General features: G+C 35.3%; 1 protein-coding gene across 4 annotated transcripts in view; it reads right to left on the bottom strand.

Annotated features, from left to right (window-relative positions):
• LOC134529826 (microphthalmia-associated transcription factor) overlaps positions 1–19,283 on the bottom strand; it is a 44,294-nt gene that overhangs the window by 9,919 nt on the left and 15,092 nt on the right. For all 4 annotated transcript variants that reach the window (XM_063364314.1, XM_063364315.1, XM_063364316.1 and 1 more), the window contains exons 3-7: positions 16,112–16,405; positions 13,780–13,884; positions 5,725–5,914; positions 2,351–2,426; positions 1,501–1,666 (exon numbers count right to left, since the gene is read on the bottom strand). In XM_063364314.1, the coding sequence (XP_063220384.1) occupies positions 1,501–1,666; positions 2,351–2,426; positions 5,725–5,914; positions 13,780–13,884; positions 16,112–16,405 (831 nt within the window). The remainder of the gene's footprint in view (positions 1–1,500; positions 1,667–2,350; positions 2,427–5,724; positions 5,915–13,779; positions 13,885–16,111; positions 16,406–19,283) is intronic.

The following is a 19,283-nucleotide window of genomic DNA, read 5'->3' as shown; positions in this document are numbered from 1 at the left end:
AGCAGCCCCCCGCCCTCAGTACGGGAGCCCGACGATGAGGAAGAGAGGCCAGGTTCACCGGAGGAACCGCTTTGGCCCCTGCACTTCTCCCTGGAGAACTCAACTTTTCACATGAGCGTGGAGGAGGCAACAGAGATCGAGACGGGACAGGAGGTACCAACACCAGCACCACGTTACCATCTCAGACCCCACAAGGAAGCCGGGTCGCCCAGATGCTAAACGATAGGGACCCCAAGCCCAGGGTCCGTGGCGGGGCAGGACACGCCACTTCACCACATGCGCCAGCGTCGCAGTTCCAGGCTATTTCGAGGGGCAGGGAGGCAACTGATGTCAACCGGGGCTTTGCCCCTTTAAGCCTGGTCAGACTCTGATCCCTTTGAGGTCCCATGGCATCCCTAACCACTCCTTCCTGGCATTTGCACCGCCGCAACATACGCGCGCATGTGCTGCCTGACGTGTTTGAATGGCGCGCCACATACAGATTGGCTGGGACGGTTTTGTGCAATAAATCTTAAATTTAATTTGACATAAAATAAAGATGGCACCGCACATTCCTGAGGCAGATCCGAAGTCTGACCAAAGCTAGACTTTGATTGAATATTAATTTTTAAATTGCTAAATGTTGTAATCATTCTAGCTGCGAGAAAGCACACAATAATTGTACAAGTGATTGTGTAGTGTTCAATAGCCCTTGGCATGCAATCGTAAAAACGTAATGGTTGTTTGGCTCGGACGCTATGTGGCCCGGTTAGAGCATTCACTCGCCCCCGTCCATCATCACCGGCCGAGAGCAGACGCACCAGTACCCTGGGGACCTCACCGCTTGTATTCACTGATAAGTTGTTTTCCGTTCATGTTCTTAAGTCTTTAAATCTTTTTACGTTACTTCTCGGGGCTACTATCGGCTGGCGAGCTGGTTAAATAATTATTCTTATTACTCTCCGCGAGTATTTGATCAAGCTTACATAAATAATTCTTGTGTGGCCACGTGTGTGGACCACACTGCAACATAAACTGATTCGTGCCTCAGGCTTTTCAACTGTTTAAAAGACCATGTATACAGGAGCGTGTAACTTAATAATAAACCTAGATGAGTGATTTAAATGGTGTTCCTTTCTTCTTGTGTCCACTGCATGGTGGCATGTGGGACCCTGAGAGCCACTGTGTTAATCCTTAAAGCGTGCCCGATGCTGAGAGCGGGCCACGCTTTGACAGTTGGTGTGCAAATCGTAGAGGGTCAGAATCTCACTCCCACATGAGCGACTTCATGTCACTAGATGAGTCTCCGACGGTCCGTGTGCCCTTCCATACGGTGGCGCCCATACAGTAGTTCTCGTATCGAAAGTAAATCAAGCCCTCTAGCCCAGATACCAAGGGTAGCTAGTATCTTATAAAACACTGGTCTGTAAACCATAAATTAAGATCAATAGTGTATATTTGGTTACTTTCTTTAAAACACAAGACTCGATGAGGTTTTTGACAACACTTAAAAGTCTTTACCTGCACTTTAAGACGCAATGCACGATTCTCATGCTCCAACTGTTTCTGCCTCATCTCGATTTGTTTCATTCGCTGGGAATCATGTTTCAAAATCTTGATGTACTCAACAGAAGATTTGAGAATGTTTCCCTTATTAGGCCGTGAATCACGAATTACTTCATGGTACCTGCAAATGTCATCAACTAATTCAAGTAGTTAACAAAATTATATGTGCGATTTTAAATAAAACCAAAAATTTTAGACTGCACTTACAACAAAAAATGTTAACAACATTCTTAGATTTCCAAAATAAAAGATAATTAAAATTACTTTTATATAAAAGAAAGCATCAAAATCAACATGCCTATTTTTATATTTTGGGCTTGAGTTGATGCAATACAACATACATCACAAGTATGAAGTAAAACATCTAATCTGTCCTATAAAATACCTTAGATTTGATAAAAATGTGTAATTTTTATTACATAAAGAGCATTTTTAGTCAATCAAAATTAGAGTAAGAGGAATTTCACCATAAAACAGACATACTTCAAGAAATACTGAATAAACTACCAAAATAAAATTTAAAAAACTTGGTATGCTATGCTTTAAAGGCACGTACACACTGGTGCGCCAAGGCTGCACTGCAACATGCAAAAACATAATTCACAGGATGACCGCAAGCGAGGACGAAGCCTCAAACACCTGCGAACCGTACACCGTTTTTACGACGAACACAAAGGGATTCGGCGCGCCAGTGTGGACGTGTTTGGGGCGCACTTGTTTTTTAGCAGCTACGCCATTGTAGAGGGGAAACAGTGCGGGCAACACACACACACGTCTAACCGAGAACAATCAATTGTATACTTACAAGTCATTATTCTTTGGCAGCAACGTTCCCAACTCTTTTATTTGGTCATTAATTTTATAACGCCGTCTGCGTTCAACTGAAATGAAAATTATGTCAGATTAAAACTTACAAGCATTTATTTAAAAATATAAATGTCAATAGACTGATACAGGCTAAGAAGAAGTTTCTGTGGCATAACCAACTGCCCGGTTACGAACATTGTAAATGTACACATTGTAATTATAGTTACATAATTTACTGCATGCACATGAAGATGATGACTTCTTGTAGTAAAATGTATTCTCTTCCAATGCTTCTATTTTTCTCAGTGCGGCCATTAAGTAGCAGCAATAGAGAAATCAAGATTCACTGTATTGTTCCCTAAAACTAAATTAAAATTCTCTTTTATACTAAAACCTTTCCAGTACCACCTTTCAATTCTGAGTATCTGTTGCTTGAAGATATCAATTCTTCACTCTATTTTGATCTTGTAACGACCCAGGCTACTGCCCTTTCCACGTGTTAAAAGGTTTGATTAACGATTTTAGTAAGTTGTCGCATCAGGTTCAGTACTTTGGTTAGGTTTTCCAATTTGATTTAAATACCAACTTTTTATTCCTTTTAAGAAGTATTACTGTGTTTGCTATATTTAATTAACATTATTTCATGCTTTTTAAGTTATTCTGGTGGTTTGCTTGCTTTATAGTGAATAAGCCCCTAGAGGTTATTTTTAGACATTTGTTTATTTGTGTAGTTCATTTTTATTTGCTTCAACATATTTTTTAAATATTGCTTATTTTTGCTTTGTTTGCAAATGATTGTTAACATAAATTTATTTTTGCCATGGTTCTTCATTTGAATGAGCAGGTGCAATAGATTTCCCGGTATGTAATAATTAAAGAGAGACAGAGTTCGAGAGGCGTGAGAAAGAACTCTGGAGTTCGTCAGGATACTGTTGTCATGCGCCAGTATTGGCCGGTATTTTTTCCATGTCAATTTTTGATTTGTTAAACATGATGTTACCAGTTTTAGTGATTTTTTTTCTTGCAGTAATCTTTGTCGGATAAGCCTCGTTGCGAGGGGTACAAAATTTGCCTACTTCCATATTTCTGTGAGGTTGGTGCTCTGATTGGCTGGAGAAGTCGTGCACATGCCACTTCCTTCGGGTGGTACACATCTGCACATAGCTCATGAGTCAGCGTCTGAACGAGGTACCGGTAGGTCATGGGTCGGGCGGTGGATCACAAACAACATATTAATGTGAGTTATAGATAGGGCCATGTGATTTTCGCGAAAAGATTTTCTGACCAGCTGTGTGCTAAAACTCTATAGCATTTTCTGTGTCTCGTGGTTGGCTGGGTTTATTCCAGGTGCATGTCTACTGTCGGCGCACCAATCACAGCCACCCAGTGCGGAAGCAAACTTGTCCTGAATGGCCCGGCCAGACAGGGCGATGGCTTCTCTCGCAGACGGCCACCAATCACAAGGGAACAATGGCATACCTTGTTGCAGTTTAACGAGCGAGCAGATTATTTCGCGAAAAACGCATGCCCCTAGTTATAGAGATTTTTGTGGCTGTGGTCCGGGTGCTACATTATATAATCAACCTTTTTCATCATTTCGAACTATAACCAGAATTTTCTGACCAAAGTCGCAGACATTTTGCCCACAGCAAGTACCGAGTGAACTTAGTCTTTGTTCTGAGGACCGAGTCCTTTGGCTTGTACTGTGAGTTTGTGTGCAACCATGGGACATAACTGAGAATGGTTGTTTCAATATTCATCTTTCTATACCTGCGAACAGTCAACTTGTTTTGAAACCAGTGAAGAGGTTATGTGCAACTTTGCTTGTAAATTCTACATGTACTTGTTCTCGTGGTCTGGAAATAGCCACCACCATGATTACTAGAGAGTTTTCATGAAATAATAATAATAATAATAAAAGTTTAAAATCAGTTTGTGTCCTGATAGACTATTTTCATCAGGAATCATTTAGAGCAATGTTTGTAAGAAATTAGAACAGTATTTCTAACCCAAAAAATTCTTCAAGAGGTTTTTATGTATGTCCCCTGTAGACAGAATATTTGAGATAGCCCGGGAGGTCTGGGGTATGTATGACAATCTCACATAGAACCTTCCACCAAGAGCCTAAATACTGCTACAACTATAGTTTTAAAAACAGTTGTTGAAATCAGGGTATGTCTGGACTCATTATGCTCTAAAACTTCTCTTTTCATTCAAGAATAATTTACATAACTTAGGAGGCTCTAAAGTTTTACTCTTTGATTCATTCTCTCTTTCAGGGCCATTATTTCAGAATGCTATTTATAGCCTATTTTCAGAAATAAATATGCTTGTATGTGATTGTGCACTTGTTATCTGCATGCAAGCACACATGCACACAATTATGAACATATACACATACGTAGGTGCAGCCCTCCCTACAGATAAATTTTCTCCTGAAATTTCATAATTATGGGTTTTTAGCTTCTACATTTTTCTTATATTTTATTAGACTGAAATTATTTTTCAAAAATCAAAAATTTACTCTGGCGTCAAATGACAAATTTCACAGTAAATGGAAAGCAACACTTTACATTAAAAAAAGTATAAACCAAAATTTTTCTAAATTCATTTGTCTGTCACAAAAATTCAATATTTATTAAGGATATGAAATACATACCTATTTTGTAAAATAAAGTATTCAAACTTTTGTTATAATTCAAGTAATTACAAAATAATATAATCTTAAAAAACTAAATTGTATAGTCTGCCACATCTCCAAAAAATCAATTGTATAAAAAAACACAACTAAAAAAATTAGTTTCGAATTTGAGTCCTCTATAAAATTAACGTAAATAATTTGTTGAGAATTGGAAATATGTGCCTATTTTTCAACAATATATTTTAACGCTTCCAGTTAACTGATTTTAGTGAAATTTCTTTCATATAAAGTTATTTGTACATGTGTTCTCAACAAACACTAAAAATTATGAAATTGGTTAAAACACACTAGATTATAAAACATGCATATATCTCCAAAAATTTGTATTTCTTAAAGGTGTGTACAAACTAGGTCCAGATTCTTGACACAAAAATTAGAAAATTGTGCCAAAAAAATTACTGCACGTGTTAAAACGCAAATTACAAAACATGTGGGCTTCGTAAAAAAAAAAAAGGGCACTTTGGTGCAAAACTCTAAATTTTACTATTGAGATAAATGCACATGAGCCATGGGTGCACCAGCTTCCTCTACCAAGTGAAGTTGGAGAAGAGAATTTCGAACACCTGCTATATAACTGTTTATAAATAGGCAAGTCAAATATCTGTAATGTGTGTCAGAATCTAAAAATTATACCAAACTGGAATCATTAAAAAAATCTGAATATTACGTACTCATGTTGTGAGTGTCTTTCTTCTGCCGGTCTTTCGCATAAGCATTTAACTCTGCATCACTGAAGTGCAACGGCTCTGACTTGATGTTTGGAGCATCAAGGTCGGGTGGGCAAGAGATGCTGGTTTTGTTGCCAACATTGCCTCCAGCCAATGGTATCAATTGGCTGAAAAGGTTGTCAGATGTTGCAAACTGAACATACAAAAACATCACATAGGGATAAATATTAGTAGATATATCCTTCCGTTATAGAAAAAAAATTTTTTAAATGGAACACACACAATTTAAACACTCAACCCATTTTTTTCTTCACATAATTAAAAGTATATTTGTACATCCCTATGATAAAGTAGTATTTTTACATTTTTCATTGGCCAAATTTCATTGACTAGTTTCTGGACCTGCTGTATACAACTGAAAACAGGTGTTCATATCATGGATTTATGAATTTTTGGTAAAAGAAAAACTGCTTGTTAGTCATTAAGGTAATTAATAGAGTCCTGGAAAATTAGCATTTTAAAATTTATATTTTAACATTTTAAAAATGAAATTTAGCATTTTGTAGCATTTTGAAAAAACACAATTTTATATATATATATATTTAAATTTAAAACATGTCATTCATCTAAATATAAGAATACCTACTGATAAATGTTAGATAAACAGTATCCAGGTAAATAACATTTTAATAGGTTGACAAAGAATGAATCATTAAATATAGTTTTTACATAGTATGTTAAATAACTTTAGCATGTCCAACACATCAGTGTAAAATTTTTAAAAAAGGGCATATAATAATAATTATAAATTATAATTAATCATAAATCTGACATATTTGACAAGACATGTAAGTAACACAATGTTTTGTGTAGCAGCAAGTTACATAGTTACCATCTTTCACACATTAAATTTCAGCATATTGCACATTTCAACATTTTCTTCTTTTAAATGTGTTCTGCGATCACTCAAAACAACATTGCATGAGCTTAAGCACCTCTCTGCATCAACACTGCTCACAGGTGCCCAGATGGTTTTGAGGGCAGCTGCTCCAAACTCTGGTTTTGTGAGAAACTGCAAGAAGAATTTGAGGCATGTCAATGTGGTTTCCTTCCCGCACATGTTCTTTCAACTGTTTGTGGAAGTACAGATAACCATCCACAAACTGATCACTGCTGATCTTTGAAAATGGCGGGAGCTTATTCTTGCAAACAACCAACTTACTACAGTTCACTTCTACTTGTTGACCTGCTTTGGCAGGGTTGAACAGTTCACCTGCTGTTGCACAGAAGTTGTTTGCTGGAGATGGAGCCATATGTGATGTTAGTTTCATAGCCCTTTTCGTACTACAGTTGGATATAGCAGACTTGATGCTTGCTTTGGCTGTATCACCCTTTACTCCTTCCAACAATTGCTGTGTCTGTGATGGCAACACACCATGTCCATTACCATACCTTTTAAGTTGATCAGAGAGCTGCAAGAGTTCATCCCACAGCAAATGAGCAAAGGGATAATGTCCACCTTCCAAAACTTTAATTAGCCCAACTATTTTTTTGCAAGCCTCGCTCACGAATTTGCACTTGATGTTAAGTACTGTAAACTGGCCTCTTAGACAACTTCTGGCACACCAACTTTACACTGGCATTCTGAGGTTCCCACTGGTTCAATAACTGAAGAAGTGGTTCAATGCACTCAGATAAATAGATAACAGCCATAAACCAAGAATTCCACCTTGTTACCACTGGGCTTGGGAAAATCTTTGCAGTCAGTTCTGGGTAGTTTTCTTGTAAGAATAAAATGTATGCACTCTTAATTTTCCCACCATGTAGAAATGCCATTGTCACATTAACAACCAGAGAATTCACATCACTAAACTCGCACATGAAAACATCACCCACGAAGTTCACCTTATGTGCCCAACACTGGAAGTGAATAGTGTGGTCAACTAAAACTATCTGCAGGGCTGTAAAACAGGTACTCACGTACCTTGCCCAATCTGACACAAGACCTAGAACTTTTTCAGGTACAGGTACTCATGCCTGACTGCACGTGGTGCCATTTGCCGAGTCAAGAAAGCAACACATGGCCAAGTACACATGCTGATCTATGGCAGAGTTGTTGGTACGAAAAAGTATAACAAAAACACAACGCCCACGACTGTCCGAAGTTTCATCTGCAACAACATATATGTCCTTTCCTGAAATCAATTGCTTAAGTTGTTCTTTTTCTCCAGTACCTACTTTGCACATATACTCCCTTCTGAGAGTGTCTGCCCCAGTCAAATCGCCAGAACCTTTTACATACTTTTCCAAATAATTTCGAACTGCAGGGTGGTCCATTTTTTTCTAATGGTATGTTTGCCTGCATACACATCTTCACCGTATCTTCAACAAATACACTCTTCTGAATCTTCGCACATTTTTTGTTTTCGAATATTCCAAGGACTGTTGCTTGGCGCTTGGACGTCTCTCCTTTTTCCGCTATCAGTTTTTCTTGTTCAGGTGTTTTCTTCTAACATGCATACTGGATTTAACATGTTTGTCCAGACCATCTTTTTTTTTCCCCCATTCCAGAAATGTATTACAAACACCACACATTAATATTGTAGTGTCACTGACATAAAAATTTTCATGTTTGAATGCATTAGCACGATCGTGAATTGAAACTTTGCCACGTGGCATCGTTTTGATTAAATTTAATTAGGGATACACCACGTTTAACTTGTGGAACACAATTTGCAAAGAATACTCTGCACCGGAACTACCCGTATAACCTTTCCCCATGAGACACGTGAGGGGTATTGCTGTTGTGAACAGACTGTACCAGTTGACCTTGGCGACTTCCTCTTGCTCACACACAGGCAGGCTGGGTTCACACTATCTCTCTCTCCTCTTCTTTCTAATAATCTCTTACGCCCACAAACACACCTGCTGACTGGGCCAACTCGGCTTGCTTGTTCCCTCCCTATCTCTTCACCATTCTTATCACTTACGAACACACCTACACACACTTGGCTTGCTGGCTGGCTACCGCCGGACCATCCACAGGTATACTGCAGCTGTAGCACTCGCCCTGTACTGCTTGGAAACAGTTTAAAAATAAAGAAGCTTTCTTTACATGCGGTATTACCATCTTCAACAGTGTTTGGAAGATTTTCGTGCATTCACGGCAGTACAGTGGAACCTCCTTACTACGAGTACTAGTAATAACCAAATATATAAGATTTAAGTCATAGTTAAAATCCTGAACATTCCCAGAATGTCTTAATGTCGCACAATATCTCGGAAACGGTACCTCGTAGTAAAAAAAAAAAAACGCATAGAATAAAATTTGTGGCAAATTAAATTTCTAATATAAAAGGTCTTTGAGATTTTTTTTGTATCTGCAACAGTTTTTGTTTTAATCGCGAATGAAATGGTCTGACTCATGACCGCGCTCAGAGATGCAGCAAAAAAAAAAAGCTGTCACCGTTGCCTTGCTTGGTCAGGGAGGGGAGGTAAGTGGAGAGGAGAAAGGAAAACACCGGAGGGTTGGAAAGAGGAGGGGAAGGGAAGGGCATCTGCCGTCTTCCTTGTTCAGTTGTAGAGAGGGGGAGAAAGTCACAGACACACGCATGCATGCACACACCCTCAGACCCAGCAACACACACAAAGGCGCTTATCAGTCCGTGTTAATACTACGTGAATAGTTTTTCCCCCTTAACAGCGGCCATTTTTCCTTGTTTGAAGATGCCATTTAAATCACTCTAGCCATTTTAATTTAGCATTATTTACGTAGTCCAATCGACGGTACATTACAAAACTGTCGTAACTTCGAAGGTCTCGTATTATCCCGTACTCGTAATTATGAGGTTCCACTGTATTAGCATTTATCGCAGAAAAACAAATATTTAGCATTTTATCGCATTTATTGAGTCATTTTGCATTTTATCGCTGTTATTTCGCATTTGTGAATTTTCCGGGTCTCTAGTAATTAATTTACTGTGCACAGGGTACATTAAAATTAGTTGACTGATGAAATTACATTAAACATAAGTAGGGTGTTAGCTTTTAACTAACAAGTATTTATGTTAATAGTATATAAGATTTTAAAGTAGAATAAAACAAGTTTTGGTTCTTGTTCGAAAATAGATTCAACTCTTGCTATGCTTTTAGACATCCTGTGCACAGCATACCAGTAATGACTTAAAAAAATTAGAACTTATTTTTCAAATCTGTCAAAACAAAATATGTATAGTACATCCCACAAATAAGAGCACTTTTCTGACAAATAAATTTATCAACATTTTTAAACTGACAGCTTAATACAGTCAAACCTCATTATTACAAACCTGAATGGACCATAATCTGAGTTAGCACTCTGTAATAACGAGGTTTGTATTAATCAAACTATTGAGAAAACATTACTATATAAATAAATTGATTACCTTCTAATTCTTATAATTAAAACCATAAAGACTATTATATACACCGTTGTAGCCAACCACTGCCGAACTTAAATTCTAAAATCCCTTAACTCAATGCTAAGTATTCTTCTGCATCATACGTCCAGAAATTGGCAAATTTGCTGCACATATTTTTTCATGCTTCGGACCTCGCATTATTTTTATATACCTACAAGAACTTGCAAAAGCTATTTCCATTTTTTCATGATTTTTTTTTTAAATTGTTGACAAAGACGATTGCAGGATGTTAAATCTCCTAACGATTACAATAATTTTTCCTCCATTGTTAACTTCGTTGATAATTTTAGTTTTAACCTGCAATTCTATATCATTATGTTTACGTTCTGCAGTCATTTTATAACAAAACACACACTCACAATTCAGGTTATGGCACATGTGTGAACAAAAGAAAATACGTGAACTTATTAGCATGGATCTAAACTTCTTCATATGTTCACTTCCAACGAATAAATACAGTATAGATAACCTCCCTTTTAGTTTCAGTTTATAAAATGGCATCTTTTCTAGTTTAAATACTAACATTGCCACTAGAGTTACACTTTTCATCTGGTATATCAACCATTTTGTGCTGCTGATACATACATACATCCTTGAAGAGACATTTGTTTACTTGTTGGTTTTGAAAATGTTATTACACTAGAGTCCCGTTATAGCGAGGTGTCACGGTTCCGGGTTTGATCCTCGCTATAACCGTGTCTTCGCTATAACCGAATTGGACAAATTTTGGCCCCCAAAAAATAAAAATTAACCGAAAATAGCATAAAAATTGTGTTTAAACCTGTATAATTGGAAAATAACAGGTTATATTAACGAAATCTTAATTTCTGTGAGCAGATGTGTGAATTCTCTTTAAAACGATACCCCATAAGTACGGATGCGATCACCGATTGCGTCAAAATAACCAGAATACCCTACCTGGCCTACCACGCCACGTAAGTATAGCATCTCAGCCCGCGGCCGACGCAGCAGTCCTGCTATCTATTGCTGTCTGCTGGCGGCCATGTTGGTTCGGGATGTTGCTAACAGGTGGTGCTAGTGTAGCATGACGATTTAATTCCTTACAAAACAGCAGGAGTGCGGCTGCGGCAACGCACGTACGCCTCAAACGTAATAGTCGCTGGAAAACTATACTTTTTTCATTTAAAGAAACCTGTCAACTTTTTTAGAAAATAAATTTGGGATTAAACTCAAACCATCACCACCCCTTTCCCGGACAGATACCCCAACAACTGACCGAAACAAAAGTTACAAGAAAACTGCCCTAGCGATTCGGAAATAAATACGGTAGTGCCTACTAGAGGTGTAAAAGTTACGAAAAAATACGTACCGGTATGTATTTGTTACTATAACAATTAGTACTCGTTACTATCGTTACGCTACTCGTTACTTCTGATACCGCATAACATGCTATGTTATGTTGCAGCAACGAATCCAGTCGTATTGCGTACGCGTACGGTATGACGTCGCGTAAATAATAATAAATAGAATATAAACAATTAACAATATTTGATAATTAATAGTTTTTGTTAACCAAGAAACAATTAAATCTCATTAGAGCGGCTTTTTAATATTATCTCTTTTAAGATAACAACCAAAAAAAAAACGTGAAAATACGCGATTATAAAAACAAAAACATACATATTTCTAATTTGTAAAAAATACTTTCTTACGTTGTTTCTGTTCCAATCTCAAACTTTGTCTACACACGGCACAGATAACTAACGGAAGTTTGATAAAAGAAAGAAAGGACGGGATTCTATTTTTAAAGCCACGCACTTAAGTGGCGACTGCAAGGCTGAAGTGTGACAGGCGTCAATGGCAAGATGTCTAGTGGCGAGTGAGATGGTTGGAGATAAAGCAGACAAATAACAAAAGCGCGCTTCAAGCTATCACGCCGTACATTCCTCAAAAATACCTCGTTATAGCCGTGTTCTCGCTATTACCGTGCTCGCTATAACGAGATTCTACTGTACTTTTTGAACTTCTGTATTGAAATTTGTATTAAATGTTTACTTTTATATGTAAACAGCAATTTGAGGGATCAAAACTACTTCATATTTCATATTAACCATACTTAGTATTAAAAGTACTGAATAACATAGGAAAGCATACTTCATTTTCTGGGACTGTAAAAACTTCGCACAAAACTGGTATTTTGTACTAAGTAGATTCGTATTAATGTGGTTTGACTGTATTCTTTAAATACTTCTGAGATAAATACTGGTGAATAGTTGGCTCATCTAGTTCTTTGGATTGTAATAGCATTATCCAAAGCAATTTTTTTTAATAGTTAATGAGGAGTTTGCTTTTGCTTAAGATTTATACTTTAATTAGGAAGCATTTCCTTTTTAATTAGCTGGAACAGACCAGATATGAGATACCATAGACTTGGTCACACTAATATCATGGATTCTGACGGTTGACAGCTGGTTATTTTGTTCGTAGGCGGCCAGTTACACACTTGTTATGATTCGGTCAGTGTGCCAGCCGGTACAAGCGAAAGAGAGAAAAGCAAGTGTTACGATTCACAACAGCATTGCGTAACATAGTGGGGCCAAGTTGTTTGTGAAACTTCTGAATTTGACGATTCAGTATGTTGTGGGAGGTAACGAGGAAGCCCATTGGAGAGTATTGGTAAACAGGAGGTAACGTAAGAAAACATACTCCGTCAAGATGTTGACCTGAAAAAGGTCGGATGACCTGAAGTGTCACCAGTCATCATAGCATAGCTTTAACAGTTAAGTCGTCAGCAAAGTTTAAATGGAAATGTAGCAAAGTAGTTTAACACACTGTGAACAGATGGTCCAGTCAATTATTAAATTTAATTATAGTTTTAGACCAGAGGTTCCAGTTAAAAGTTAAAATAAGAGATCATTTGAAAAAGTGTCATAAAGAATAACTTAGATTGGTGGTTATTAGGTTTAAAGGTAACAGTAATCATTGAAATGTTAAAGTCATGTATTAACTTACAGGAGACAAAGTAATTACTTAACAGCTGGTAGGGCAGATATTATTTTCCATTTTGAGGATTACTTTTCAACTTTTTTATCAAAGTTTTTTTAATGTAAAATAACTGGATAATTATTAATAATGCAAAGAATAAGTCCTGTAATAAATACACATACTGGAAAACCAACTATTCAATTTTACTTATAGGTAACAGTTTATTTAAAGAGATTTAAAGTAAGGAAGTTCATCTATCAGGAACCTGAAAAGACCCCATTATCTCGAGTTAAGCTTTGTGAGTTTGTTACACCCTGCCAAAATTAAAGTGTTTTGTTATTAGTGTTTGGTTTTTCTCGACCCACATGTCTAGTAAAGAAAGTGTTGTAGAAGTTTTATTTTAGCTATTATGGTGAGATTTTAAGAATATTTTATTTAATGGAATAAATTGTGTAGAATAACAGCGTAATAACTCACATGAACCTGTCAAAAAAGTGCACTCGTTTATGAGAGAGAAATATACAAAAAATTGTGTAACTTCATCCATGCATGTAATGTTTTAGAAGAGAGACTGGATGAATGACCAAGTACATTCATACTTCCATTTATTATTACTTATTTATCACTTGGCCATATTAATTTGAGCACACACCTGCATATCTGATGAGTTGTTAAGACCAGAATTAGATACTTTGTAAGCATCTGAAGCCAAGGAGCTTTGTTCGAAAGACAGAATATCTTCTATCAAGTCTTCAGCCTAAAAAGAACAGCATTAACATAAAAAAGCCTTCTGAAAAAAATAATTAGTAGGTACTCAAAAACATACTAAACATAGTCCAACATAGAGGATACAATTACTGAGGATTATAAATAATGTATATATTACATATATGATATATATACATTACAGTAGACCAAACTTATTTATAGAAACAAGGTCTACATGATTTCTTCCAAACAAAATAATTTTCCAATTATGACTACACTTCAGGTGTAATTCATAGCATATGAACCGTTTAAAATCACCATCTTAAAGTCAGTTTCTCTCTTAAGATACCAAATCATAATAATAAAAAATGAAAGGCAGGTAACATTTATCATTGCAAATTTTTAAAACACATTAAACTAAAAAAACTTTAATGGGAATAAGTAGGGCCCCACTTTCATGGTAAATAAAATTAACAGATTTCGTCATAAAAATATCTTGATTTCGTCATAAAAATAGTCTCATTTCGTCATAAAAAACTGCTCTCTAAAATCATGGAGAAAAATGTAAAAATACAAAACCAATACATAAAAATAGAAACCATACTACAATCATAATCCTTAAATTATACGAATGATTTTGAGTTCCATAAAAGTAATTTTAACATTATCAGAGTTTAAAAATCATTAAAAGAATAGGCCTACATGAATAAAAGACATGTTTCCAGAATTGACAATTCAGTCTCCTAAAGTATTTGGAATTTCTTATCTCCGCCGGGTTTAATGAAAAGAGGAAGTTAAAGAGCATAAAGAGAATAAAAGTATTTTCGAAATTTTTAATTTTTTTTTTTTTTAATAAATATCGCCCAACTATGAAAATTAAAAAATTCGATATCTCCTTATAAAATTAAGTATTTGAAATTTCTTATCCCCGCCGGGTTTAATGAAAAGAGGAAGTTAAAGAGCATATAATAAAAGTATTTTCGGATTTTTAACATTTTTTTCGCAAATACCGCTTAACTACATATTTACCGCCTTCACTTTAAAATTCGAGTGCACGATCGAAAACAGTCACTACTTTAGGCTTTTTGAGCATACAAGGCTTACATTTACAAAAAATATCTTTCATACGAAAGCGTCACGATCTATGTAAACAATAACATAGACTTGCCTTTGTTCTTATTCTCCTCGTGACATGGCCGTAGTAGTAATCTGTGCAGCCAGAGATTAACTCACACGTTTTACAAAACATTTTTCGCAGGCGGTAATTTAATTTTAAGGTATCGATTCTCATATTAAATAAACCGTAAATGGGACCGAGTCGTATGGAAATGTTAAACTGATGAAATACAGGAAGAAAACTATGATTTTAAGCGTAAACGTGATAGCGAAGTATACAACTCGATTCTTGAATCGATACTTTCGAACTCAAAAAACGTCTCGCAAAAGTCGTATTTATACAGTTGGTACCGAAGCCATTATGTTTGTTTTGATAAATGAACGAAGATGAAAAGTGGTTAATAAAGTAGTCTTTAGGTGGGAAATTTGTGTTTAGGAATCTGTACTGATTATTAAATGTTGTCTATGTTGTTATTAATTTAATTGACCTTTCCAGTCAAAAAATCGTGTACAAGTAAGCAGATTTCGGGTCAATTTCGCGAAAAGGGTTTTTTGTGTGTAATTTCGTGTTTTAATTAAAATTGCTAACATTTCGCGTTATTTCGCTTTATTTCGCGGTTCGCGAAAATTTCAGTGCCCTAGGAATAAGTAACAAAATCTCACATCAAAAATAATTGAGAAGTTTGCCCGAACTTCCACAGTTAAATAAGTAAACACGACACAACTAAAAATATCTGACAGTAAGCCTATATAACCTAAAAATTAAGTATGATATCTCAGCTGCAAGAAATGCTAACCCATTGTGTGCTGCATTTAGTAGTGACCAAAAATATCTAACATAAAAAACAAAGCCAAGGCTTTTATTGGCTTCCATAATTAATAATCCAATAGCGAATTAAAATATTACACGAAAAGAAAGCTTTATTTACATCTACAAAACCTCCATCTTGCAAAAAAATAAATTTAAAAATGCTCGCAATTAGGAAGAAAAATGGCAAAAAATTCTATCATATTTAATGAGTCTAAGAATGCAATTTTTATGTAAGTGGGAGTGTAACTGTATCAAGTGCCAGCCTACACAGGAATACAATACAGCAATGTTAGCGAATACCTCACTTGCTCTCTATAAAAAAAAAGTAAAGATTATTAACTGAATTTACCTCTGAAGTACTAGTTGCAACTGAGCTGACCCCTGGAGAAACAGTTACCACTCGTTCGGGGCTGCTGGTTGTCGCGATACGTCGTCGGTATGACTCCCCCAGCGGTGGAACAGCAAAAACACTGCCCCCTATACCCACATCGCCTGTACTCTTCACACTTCGACCACCAGTATTGCCACAACTGCTTCCCACCACGGGCTGTTGGTGCAAGGACTCACTTAGGAACTGCCGCACTTGACTCTTCTGTTTCTGGATCACATGGTAACGAGTTGGATTTTCTAGGACTGTCTTCACCTGTAAACAGTCCATTGCACATCCATCATTTGGATAGTCCACGACTATAATAATAGCAGCACAAAGTTTTATCATTTCTAAACATTTAAAGAGCCTTCTTCAATATTAAGTATCTCGTTAGTGAACAAACAATTCAATGAGTGCAACTATGGCTCAAATAAGAACCCAAAAAATGTTCAAAAAACATCAGATCTTGTATTAACCTATTTTTGAAAAGGTTTACATACAATTTTTGAATGCTTTTTTTTCCATATATTATTATAAATACATTATTATAAATCATCATAAATATCAAAACTATCATAAATATACTATACATATTATTATAAATAGCAAAAATACTGGTATAAATCATGATTGAATCACACTGGTATCTAATAAAATGCTTTGAAAAAACCTGTACTGCTATTTTGAATTTATTGTGCTCAATTGAATGTATTTATTACTGAGCACATTATTTATATTTTCTGTTTAAATAAACACAATAAAATCTTACATGAAAAAAAATAGATTACTTAATTCAGCAAGTATATTGTATTACACAAAAAAATAAAAAATAAATAACTTTTAACTACTCAAATAAATCATAATTTAATCAAAGAAAAGTCCTAAGCTTAGTCCTATGTTTATCCTCTGAAACTAATATATTTTTATAAATACATCTCAAATGAGTAGGCACCTGTAAGTTCAGGTTTTTCAAGTCTTGTCAAGGTTGTATGAGTATTTCAAAAAATTTTCGAGTTTGAATTGTATTTAAGTACAAAAATCTGGAGCTCAGAAAAATTTGGTTATAATAATTTCATAATGTTTACTTTTATTAAGGCTTCCCCATGTCCAACAATTTGATGAGAAATTGTAGGTTAAAAATTGTTTTCTTATCCTTCTCACATATTTTCAGATATAAAATTTTGCACATGGCTCGTTTGCTGCTGTTTTACAACAGAAATAATTTTACATTTTAATATTGTAGAAAAAATATTGGTAAGTATTTTATTTACATTTTTAATATTCAAGAAAATCTAAAAAAAAAGGTGGTCTGAGGAACAGGCTGAGAAATATACAAATATTTAGATTTTGCTAGATTTTCCCTTTTAAAGTAAAGATAAATATGGTAAGCGGTGGCATATGCCCAACTTTATTAGAACAAAAAATATTTCAGGTTTCCAGCAATTTCTTCTTGCTGCGAGCAGGTTCACATGTGCGTGGGAACACGCAGTCGACTGCTGTGTTGTCAATGCTTCTGGCCCACGCTCGGCCAACAGGATTCAGACTCTTCCTCCTCAGTACCAGTGAATATTACAAATGTTGCAGAGTAAAGTGTAAACTAAATGACGATAGCCAAGAAAAGTACTAATGTATCTTTTCCAGGACAAAAATAATCATTTCAGAGACACATGGCATGGTGCAAAAAGCAAAAAAAGTTTGAAGAGAAGGTGAACCCAATTTTTTTTATAATTTTAATATACGTGTGTTTGGCCAAAAAATATTTTGTGCCATAATGTGCTTTTCAAAAACTTTCAATTTTAATGTTTGAAAACAGATCAAGCAGCACTTTGCAAACTAAACTTTTCTGCATTCATGAAATACGTCGATTTTTTTAAGTACCGTTACATAAAATTTTGGTAAATTTTTTAACAGCTTAAAAATATCAGTGAACAAACAGTATTACATGGCACATTAAATAAGGCAAGCACAAAAAAAAAGTTAATTTTTATGTTCACATGAACATTAAGATGTCAAAGCCAAATTGTTAGTTGCATTTGGCTTACTATCAAATAAATATTACAGCTTATAATAAACATAGTGCCCTTCATTTTAATATAAATTCTTTCAGTGACTAGGCGTAAGATGTAAAAGAAACCATGGCTTCATTGGGAAATTTAACACGTGTAGATGTTGCACCACTGGTAAATGTTTAATTGAAAAAAGTAAATTATTAACATGTCAGCAGCAAAATTAATTTCATTGCACACTCCTGCAATAATTTCTCATTTAATTCATCTACCGTAAGAACTCCAGTGGAACGGCTGAGAACTAGTTTCCCCCTTTTTTTTATTTTTTAGGCTAATAGTTCATGTCAATGTGCGCCAAAAGTGGTAACTTGAAACTATGTACCTTAGATAGGTAAAAAATACTATAATACTATACCTACTTTTATAACAGCTAAGATTACTAATGCGCGAAGTTTATAGATAATGAATTTCATATTCAAACACTAAGGGTTACATATATATATATAAAAAAAAGCTCAGTACATTATGCTGCGATTTTAAGTAAATTAAATTCCAGTTTTTAAACCTGAATAATTAAAGGCATAGATATTTTTAAAAAACTTGTCAGTAAGTTGCTAACTTTTTCATTTTTATAGGGAGAAAATAGAAAATTTTAATAAATTACATATTAATGAAAACTTTCTACTTCAGTAAAGAATAGTTAATGAAGTTGTTGCTTTTCAGAATCGTAGAAGATAATTAAATCATCCCTGGTTTAGATACAAGTGATTTGCCTCCATTATTTTAAAAACCAGAAAATTTAGTTACTGGCTGCAGAATTGTCTATATTTTGCACATAATCACGCAATTCGTGGAATTGGGAGAACATCCCCAAGTTTGCATGTTAGGTGCACATAAAATGGAAAAAGAAATACAGGATGTCCATAAAATAATGTCCCAGTTTCAATGGTATATTTTAACAGTTTAATTTAGACTATTTATAAGAAGTGATACATCAAATTGAAGGCTTACTACAATAGTTTTTCTTACCTATAGTTATACAGCACACATCCAACCTAAAGTCAAATTCTTCCCACACTTTGGTTAACAAGTACAAAGTAATGGAAGGAATAGCCTCTTGAATTCAGTATCTCAACTCTGGGAAA

The sequence above is a fragment of the Bacillus rossius genome, chromosome 2 (assembly GCF_032445375.1).
Source record: "Bacillus rossius redtenbacheri isolate Brsri chromosome 2, Brsri_v3, whole genome shotgun sequence".
NCBI classification, from domain to species: domain Eukaryota; kingdom Metazoa; phylum Arthropoda; class Insecta; order Phasmatodea; family Bacillidae; genus Bacillus; species Bacillus rossius.
Note: the sequence above shows the minus strand (reverse complement) of the source record. Positions and strands in the feature narration are given on the sequence as shown.